The sequence below is a fragment of the Salvia splendens genome, chromosome 12, assembly GCF_004379255.2.
Source record: "Salvia splendens isolate huo1 chromosome 12, SspV2, whole genome shotgun sequence".
NCBI lineage: Eukaryota > Viridiplantae > Streptophyta > Magnoliopsida > Lamiales > Lamiaceae > Salvia > Salvia splendens.
This window is the reverse complement of record NC_056043.1, coordinates 15,886,442-15,895,906: the sequence shown is the minus strand read 5'-3', so window position 1 is coordinate 15,895,906 and position 9,465 is coordinate 15,886,442. Positions and strand designations below refer to the sequence as shown.

Genomic DNA, 9,465 nt, shown 5'->3' with positions numbered 1-9,465 from the left:
ACATACAAGTTAGTTAGCTCAATCATTTTTTCTCATTCTTGTTGTATTCATCAAGAGCTTCTTGCGGTTTTGCTCACTGAATAATCAAGAGATAGCAGATAGATTGAGAGATTGTAATCTTGAGAGTGGAGTGAATAAAGATCCATTTTGTTGTCCGTGGACGTAGATCATCTTTGATCGAACCACGTAAATCCTTGGTGTGTTTTAGTCCATCGCGTTATTGTTGTGTTTGTCGAGCTTCAAACCGTAACAAGATATTTATATTTATATACCTAGCAAAAATTAGGGTAGCATTCATCCCTAAACTTAATCTTGCCCTAAGAAATCATCTAAAAATCGACCCCCTCCTAAATTAATCTTCTTTGTTTCGTCAAAAATGAAATACCTTTCCTTAAAATTCGCCTGATTTCCATAATTGGTAGCCTTACTCATGATTTGATTCTTCCTAGCTGGTCAACAACTCAAATCACTGCTGTCATGACACCTGAAAAAATTGGCATTAAATTGCCGCAGGGTTTATTATACATCGTCTTGCAATGCTCACTGGATTATACCTCCATTGCCGTTGAAGCTGAAAACAAGGTAAAAATCCGATCTTTTTTCATTTTTCACATAAAATAGCATCATTTGTATATAAACCTGCTGCATATATCAATTCTAATTTATTTAATCGAATATTCCCAGATAAAAGAAAGTTTTGGACTGGGAGGTGAGAGGGAAAGGGGTTAACTGGGAAATGGTTAAGTTGCGAGATGACAAAGATGGAAATGGTGGCGGTAACTTTGGTGATGGAAATGATATAAAAACATTTAGGTTTGCTTTTGATCTCAATTTTCAGATAGAGAAGTACCGTTTCGATTCTTGTAAGCATAGACTAAGGGGTTTGTTTGATCAAGTCGTGGTTGCCTTTTTGAGAGATAAGTCTGCTGGAAAATTTCATAGGCCTATTCCAGCATTCTATGGTGAGGGGCAGCCAGTGGATTTGTTTAAACTTTTTTGGCTTGTGAGGAAATTTGGTGGATACCATGCCGTTACAAGAAATAACTTGTGGGGTTTCGTTTCGGATGAATGTGTGCTAGGACGTGGTGTGATTGCATCCCTTAAGTTGATTTATATGAATTATTTGAACGAACTGGATCAATGGCTGCAACGAGTGTTTAGCAACACAGTGTTGGAGGATGACCATTGTGGATTTATTCAGAAACTGGATTTATTGTCTCGGGAGTTGGAAATCAGGTTCAAGGGTATGTTGCCAAACAAGCAAGAGCAAGAGCAACTAGGGGAAGTTTCTACATTTGTTGGAGAGGCAAATGACAGGTCTCATATCATGATTGATGATTTTCCTTCATCAGCGAATAATGCAGCAGCGAAGATCGTGAACGAACTAAATGGTGTTTCTAGAGGACAAGTCGATGATGACGGTGACATCATAGGATCTGCCAAGAAACTCATTGACGACATTACCAATAAGGTCCTATATCATAGAGAAACTACTATTTCTGTTATTGGAAATGATTATGAAAGTTCTTCTGCCCTTGAAAACAATGGATCTTGTACATCTTCCAAAAAAGTTAACAACGTCAACTGTAGAAAACCCTATGGTTTTGAAAAAATTCCTGATGGAGAAGAGAGCTTCAGAGCTCAACTGATTGTTGATGATAATATTACGCCCAAAAGTGATGCTGGAAATGTGCTGGCTTCTCGTAAGAGGAAACAAGAATCTCATTCTTTTACAGGAATGCTGGAGTGGTTGATCCAGGCTGCAAAACATTCAGGCGATCCTTCAGTTGGTTCGGTTCTTGAATGTTCCAAGTGGGGTGACAGGAATGAGGAATTCTGGGCTGAAGCTCTGTTTGTTCGAGATGCATTGCTGATAAAAAGGCATGCTAGTAAAGCTGCTGGTGAAGTCCTCCAAAAGGTTACATCTTTATCTTTTCTTGATTGTATTCGTGGTTTAATGCACTGCGTTCTTCACATAAATAATTAAATAACTAAATTTGGAATTTGTATTGTTGCACCCCAGATCTATAATTTAACTGCAAGCTCACAATTGTTTGTGCGATATTTTATATGTTGCATCTGCTACATGTGGGTTTAAGTTATTTAATTAGATTATTTGTTTACCACTATCCGAATGGGGTCACTAGTTGAAATTTACAAGTGATTATCTCTCTGTCTTGAGCTGTTGAAATATATCCTCTGTCAATAATTACATGATTCACATGGTCCAACTCAGCTTCGCGTTCCCCATGTTTGTGTACCATATCTCCTGTGGACAAGATTCATATTTTATACTACTATTGTGTTTATTAGGTGACAAAAAGAAACATTTTCTGGAACTAATTAGCATCCAGGTTTTCCTGCTGTGTTTGCAAATAACTTTTTCTGCAGTTTCCACATACTTTATCACCTCAAATTGGGACAGATTTTACTTTTAGGGTAGCTGAAATGATGGACATCCAGGAATCACCTAGACATTTTAAACTGCTCAATCTATAATAACTTGCCTCAGAAACATGCAAACCTTTAGGTTTAGGTATTCTCTCATAGGTAGAGTGACGAATTATAGAATGCCACATATTGAGTGCATAACAATATTCCCTTAAAACAAATAAAATGTGAGATTAATTTGTGGAACTCTAGTGATGAGGCTCTGATATTCGTCGATGCGGGAAACGTTATAAATCTTAATTGCTAGTTGAGACCTATTCCAATGTTAGGAATAGTGTTGTTAGGGCCACGGGATGATTATGTAAAAATCTGGGCGCGGGGCGATGGGGCGCACTATCAGATTAGAATTCTTCTTTTCATGCTATACTAAAAAAGAATTTGAGTAGAAGAGGGAAGAATTAATTGAAAATAGAGGATGAATAGGAATAGTTAATTTCTTGAGAAGAGAAGAGAAGAGCTGGAATGGTTTTATTTTTGGATAAATGAAAATTTATTATTTTTGATGATATTTTTGGTGAGTTGAAGGGATTAGGAACAGATTTAAAAGATAATATTTGGACTTTAATTATGTTTGTTATTTAGGGAAAGAAGATTTGATAAGATTTTAAGGATTTAGGGTTTTTTCTAATTTAAAAATTTTAGCCGCCCCAGGCTCGCCCAGCCACCTCAAGGCGATTCAGTTGGCGCCCCGAGCGCCACGCACTTGGAGCGCGCTTTTAACAACCCTGGTTAGGATTTACGAATGAGTCGAATCACATTCTAGTGAATAAATGGTAATATATGTTCTTGGCATATTGTCCATTATGCTTGCAGGATATTATTTTTTCTGGTCAAATCATAAAAATAAGCTAATCGAATCATAACCATAAATTAATAAATACACCAATTTGATTGATCTTCTTTCAGTTTTTAGTAGTTAAATTCATTATACTTGCAACCTCAGGGAAAGTTTGCATTTTTATGGTCCTTAATAAGGAATAATTGTGCTTAAACTCACAGAATGCTCGGGATTCACCCTTATAAATCGTGCTAGAATTCTTCTCCATATGTCCACATAAAATTTTCCCTATTGTGGACAACACAAGTTCTAATAAAATAGTTTGTGGTGTTGTGGATATTGTGAGTTGAGTGGAGCCACTTTAACTGTGCGGAGGATATTACGAGTTGAGTGAACCCTACTACTATACATAGAAAGGGGCAAATTTTTGTGGATGGACCGAAAGGAAATAAGGGCAAATTTTTTGACAATTGGTGTTAATGTTATATACTTATATCTCAAGTTCATTCCCCTCCATATGGTTACAATTGAGTTTAAAACTTATTTAATGTGTAGTACGATTTTGAAACATTTCACAGAAAGATTAAAAGCCCCCGTTGTTTGACAATCACATATAAAGAAATAATGAGAATGTCATAGAAGCAGGTCATTCTGTAAAAATTAGGAAGTGCTTGTGCCTAATTCGCGAACAGCTTGTTACCAAAGTGAGTTGCATCACAGATGCAGAAATCTTTTGTTGTGGATAATCATGATAAATCTATCTTAAATTTTTCTTCTTGTGGTATAATTTGATCCAAGAATCTTAAGCTGTGAGTTTGATTGGTAAGTTGTGTGCGAAAAGAGAAAAGGATGCTTTCCTCAATGTTAATGATGGTTTTTTGTATTCAAAGGCTTGTAACATTCCAATACATGTTATGTCGTGGATCAGGATCAGCAGAAAAAGCTAAGGATGCTTCCCTCAATGTACGAGGATGAAGTTATCGACTACCAAACTACAGAAAAACTGAGATATAGCAGGAGGATACCTGTGGTTAAACCTCCCTCGTGTTCATGCTGCCCTTCTTCTGCAGCCCCTCATAGTCATCGAGAAGCAGATGTAGCTAGGCCCAAAGAACCATCTGAAGCAGCTGCTACAGTCGTTAAGGAGCAGCCTTTAAATACTAATGATCACAAGCCAGCTGAGAGGGAAGTCTCCATTGGTCCTCGTTTCCAAGCACAAGTTCCACAATGGACTGGTACTGCTTCCGAGAGTGATTCCAAGTGGCTGGGCACAAGAATGTGGCCTCCAGAAGGTGGTAAAACTAACTTAACTGTTAAACTGGATCCAATTGGGAAAGGAAGGAAACATCGGTGCAGTTACTCGTTTCCAGAATCTGTTGAATGTGTTAGGTTTCATATTGCTGAGAAGAGGTTAAAGCTAAAGCAAGAACTCGGCTCATTGTTCTACCGTTGGCGATTCAACCTCATGGGAGAGGAGGTTTCACTTTCTTGGAGTGAACAGGAGGGGATATTCAAGGATAATATGAAGTCGTATGCTGCTTTCTCAAACAAGTTCTGGAACAATTCTTGGAGATTCTTGCCTTCGAAATCGAGGGAGAAATTGGTTAGCTATTACTTCAATGTCTACCTCGTGCAGCGTAGAAGCTATCAGAATCGGGTAAGTCCAAGAGATGTTGATAGCGATGACGACGAAAAAGTCTGTGGTTCAATTGGTGGCAGTTTCGGGCATAAAGCACTTTATATACCTAGACCTAGTTCAGTTTCGTGTGCCCTGAACACGGAGTTGACTGAATTCATGTAGTCCAATCACAAGGTACCTCCATCTTTTTTCCTTCCTGCAGCATTTATATACAACATCGATGCCTTTGATCAAAGTTCTGGTTGGTATGATGGAATGGAATTAGAAGGGATTGGAATGGAAGTGACAATTTGATAGGAGTTGGCGGGTCTACAAAAGGGGAAACCGCCAGGTTATTTGGCCAACCGAGTCAGAGGAAAAGGAGGAAGAATGAAGGAGCGGCAGGCGCACAAATCTCGGCTGTAGTTAGGAGTTTTCAAATTCAAATTAAGTTGTTACAGATGCTGTTAGTAATTGCTGATTTTTCTCTAATTGTAAGTCTATATATTGAAGTTCCAAAATACAGAAAAGTATCTTGGGAATTTAGTATTGGACGATCGTAGTATCGTAGGCCTCCTTGTGAGGATTTCCGTTGAAGTGTCATTTCATTTCTCATATCAATAAAGCCGAGTTCTTTCATCTGATTGAGTGTGGGAGTTTATTTCTTCCTCTGCATATTTTATAGAGCACTTCTTGTGCTCCTCTTATTGTCCGGTACCTTAACTCTTATCAATTGGTGCGGTGACGATGGTTAACACTCGGAATACGGACACGCGGCTGGAGGGATTAGAGAAGGTCACCGGAGATCTGGAGAAAAAGACCGAGACATTGACTGCCATGGTAGATGAACTCAATCTCCAGTGTTCCAAAACGGGTGAGCAAGTTACAACGATTGGAGCTCAACTCGAGACTTTTATGGCGGAGGTCCGAACCGCCCTCGCCACGGGATCTTCTTCCAAATCAACAGATCCTCCTACGGATGGTGACTCCACCAGCAGCACGACAGCAACAGGGGACAACTCGAACCTATCCATGCCTACATTTGATGGAACTGATACTTTAGCGTGGCTCGCGCGCGCGGAGCAATATTTCTTGGTGTCCAAAACCTCCCCGGAGAAGCGACTGGACATTGCAATGGTGGCTTTGGCTGGGCCAGCCTTGCCTTGGTTCCTACTTCTGCGACGCCGTCTTCCGGCGCTCAATTGGGAACAATTCAAACGAGAGATAATGAAGCGTTTCGGTGATAAAATGGCTCTAGATGGCTACGAGGCTTTCGCCTCTACCCGACAGGAAGGTTCTCTAGTCGAGTTTGTAGCAGCTTTCGAGGCTCGTCTTGCCCAAATACCGGACCTAGCAGATCACCAATATCTGGGGTTCTTCTTGGCAGCCCTTCGCCCAGAGATTCGGATGCACCTGAAGGCAGCGCAACTTACTTCTTACTCGGATGCAGTGCAAATGGCTTTACAACTGGACCAACTCTCTGGTACTCATCAGGTGAGTAAACCTCTTTCAACCGCGGTTCTGCCGCCACAGGGTATATCTCGCCCGAGCCCAAAAGGTTTCTCCCCGACGCCGACGTCGTTTTCCTCTTCGGGTTCTAACCGCCCCAACCGTTTCCGGAATATATCCTCCGAGGAGTACAAAAAGCACATCGCCGCGGGCACCTGCTTCAAATGCGGCCTCAAATTTGGCCCCACTCATCGCTGCCCCCCGAAGACTCTCAACGTTCTTGTCATCGACGACGATGATCCTATTTATGACGCTGTGGAGTCCGAGAACCAGATGGATAACGGGACCGAACTGGAGCTCCAGCTTTCGGAACTATCTTGTAACGGCTTGGATACCTCCCGCACTATGAAGCTGTTCGGCGACATCGACTCCAATAAGATCCTAGTCATGGTCGACAGCGGGGCGAGTCACTGTTTCATCTCAGATCAGCTGGTCAGACGTCTGCAACTCCCGACCACGCCCACGGAACCCTACTCGGTCACGCTGGGAAACGGCTCGTCGGTCAGCGCTTCTGGCATCTGCCACGCCGTGCCTCTTCGGTTGGCATCTGAAAACTTTTCCTTGGCCTGTTACGTATTTCCTTTAAGAAATATTGATATTATTTTGGGAGTCTCTTGGTTGGAAACACTGGGCTACGTGGTCGCAAATTGGAAACGATCAACTATGCAGTTTCGTGTCGGCGATCGGTGGGTGCTGATGGAGGGCGATCCGTCCCTTACTCGTCGGGCGTGCTCTTCCTCTGACATTAATAGGCTAGAGGATGGCGACTCGTGTTGGGTCCTGCGCTCCTTAGAAGCCCCAAGCCTCACGACAGAATTCGGGTTAGAACCTTCATTATCACTGCCCGAGCGTGATCAGCTGCGATCACTGGTCGACGAGTTCCCGCGTGCCACCCGCCCTTCGTCGGCACTGCCACCTCATCGCCACACCGACCACCAGATACCGCTGAAACCAGGCTCACAGCCAGTCTCCGTGCGGCCTTACCGTTACAATCACACTCAGAAAGATGAAATGGAGCGTTTGGTTGCGGAAATGCTCGACTCGGGGGTTATACAACCAAGCACCAGCCCGTACTCCAGCCCGGTGTTGCTAGTGAAAAAGAAGGATGGGTCGTGGAGATTCTGTGTCGATTACAGGGAATTAAATAAGCGCACGGTGCCAGATAAATACCCGATCCCAATTATCCAAGAACTCCTTGACGAGCTACATGGATCCTGCTGGTTTAGCAAGCTCGATCTGAAGGCCGGGTACCATCAGATCCGGGTGGCCGCCCCTGATGTGCACAAGACCGCTTTCCGTACGCACTCAGGCCACTATGAATTCCTCGTAATGCCATTACGCCCATTTCATCGCCCTTCGCCACCCATTCTCGGCCAAGCAAGTCGCTGAACTTTTCACTAAAGAGGTTGTTCGTTTGCATGGAATCCCAAGCTCCATTGTTTCGGATCGCGACCCTATCTTTCTGAGTTCGTTCTGGCGCGAATTATTCCGGGCGACGGGTACCAAACTAAGAATGAGTTCAGCGTATCACCCGGAGACGGATGGACAAACCGAGGTGCTGAATCGATGTCTACAAACTTACCTGCGTTGTTTTGCATCCGAGCGCCCCAAACAATGGCACAAGTGGCTTGCATGGGCGGAATATTGCTATAACACGAGTGCCCACTCCGCGTCGGGAACCACCCCTTTTGAGGTAGTCTATGGCAGACCCCCACCCACGCTGCACAGTTTTTTACCTGGTGAAATCCGTGCCCAAGCAGTAGTGGACTCCCTCCGGTCTCGCGACGAGGCGCTGTCCTTGCTCAGGCGACATCTGCTCCGCGCACAACAGCGAATGGCTGCATCAGCAAACAAACACCGTAGAGACGTGGAGTACGCCGTGGGAGACCTAGTCTATCTAAAGTTTCGTCCTTACCGCCAGTCATCCCTCTTCCCAGCTCCTAACCGAAAGCTAGCTCCTCGCTACTATGGGCCCTATTCGGTGGAAGCTCGCATTGGCGAAGTGGCCTATCGCCTTAAACTACCCGAAGGTTCTCGCATACACCCAGTATTTCACGTCTCATTGTTAAAGCGGGCGATTGGCTCTGCAACGCCGGACGGCGAACTTCCAGAGGTCTTGCTGGATGCCGAGCCACCGTTTCTACCAGAGGAGGTCCTGGGAGAACGGGTGGTCACACGGGACGGGAGCCAAACACCTCAATTACTAATCAAGTGGTCGGGCCAGTCGGTCGACGAGGCCACATGGATGGATACGGCGGATTTGACAGGTCAGTTCCCTTACTTCCGCCTTGCGGACAAGGCTGTTTCGCCGACCCGGGCAGTTGATAGGAGTTGGCGGGTCTACAAAAGGGGAAACCGCCAGGTTGTTTGGCCAACCGAGTCAGAGGAAAAGGAGGAAGAATGAAGGAGCGGCAGGCGCACAAATCTCGGCTGTAGTTAGGAGTTTTCAAATTCAAATTAAGTTGTTACAGATGCTGTTAGTAATTGCTGATTTTTCTCTAATTGTAAGTCTATATATTGAAGTTCCAAAATACAGAAAAGTATCTTGGGAATTTAGTATTGGACGATCGTAGTATCGTAGGCCTCCTTGTGAGGATTTCCGTTGAAGTGTCATTTCATTTCTCATATCAATAAAGCCGAGTTCTTTCATCTGATTGAGTGTGGGAGTTTATTTCTTCCTCTGCATATTTTATAGAGCACTTCTTGTGCTCCTCTTATAGTCCGGTACCTTAACTCTTATCACAATTGAATGAAGATAGTAACATAATGGCTAATCCCAATAATGAGTCATACAAACAAATAAAATGAAATGGATGTAGGAATCGCCATTCCGTTCCATTGTTCATTTTATCATACCAAGCACCTTTTTAGGCAGGCCATTCTTGGTATGGTGGAATGGAATGTGATTCCTACTTCCATTATATTCATTTGCTTGGTACGATGGAATGGAGGAAATAAAATGAAAATACAAACGAAATGCGAAGATATTGTCATTTCATTCCTATCTTCATTACAGTCTTACCTTCATTCCATTCCATTCCTTTCCTTCATACCAAGAAGGCTTTAGTGTTCGGTAGTTGCTGCTTATATATGCTGAACTTGACTACAA

At 43.3% G+C, this 9,465-nt stretch overlaps 2 protein-coding genes across 2 annotated transcripts; both read left to right on the top strand.

Moving 5' to 3' along the window:
• Nucleotides 1-311: 311 nt before the first annotated feature.
• LOC121758971 (AT-rich interactive domain-containing protein 2-like) lies at nucleotides 312-5,486 on the top strand. Its single transcript, XM_042154441.1, has 3 exons — nucleotides 312-582; nucleotides 685-1,918; nucleotides 4,158-5,486. The coding sequence occupies exons 2-3, from the start codon at nucleotides 737-739 to the stop codon at nucleotides 5,028-5,030; spliced, it is 2,055 nt and encodes a 684-aa protein (XP_042010375.1). The 5' UTR covers nucleotides 312-582; nucleotides 685-736; the 3' UTR covers nucleotides 5,031-5,486.
• A 108-nt stretch (nucleotides 5,487-5,594) lies between these two features.
• Nucleotides 5,595-7,745, top strand: LOC121757610. Its single transcript, XM_042153129.1, has one exon. The coding sequence runs from the start codon at nucleotides 5,595-5,597 to the stop codon at nucleotides 7,743-7,745; it is 2,151 nt and encodes a 716-aa protein (XP_042009063.1).
• The last annotated feature ends 1,720 nt before the right edge of the window (nucleotides 7,746-9,465 follow it).

Coding starts and splice junctions, on each gene's coding strand:
- LOC121758971 (XM_042154441.1), top strand. CDS start 737: ATGGTTAAGTTGCGAGATGACAAAGATGGAAATGGTGGCGGTAACTTT. Junction 1,919..4,157: donor CTGGTGAAGTCCTCCAAAAG/GTTACATCTTTA, acceptor GTCGTGGATCAG/GATCAGCAGAAAAAGCTAAG.
- LOC121757610 (XM_042153129.1), top strand. CDS start 5,595: ATGGTTAACACTCGGAATACGGACACGCGGCTGGAGGGATTAGAGAAG.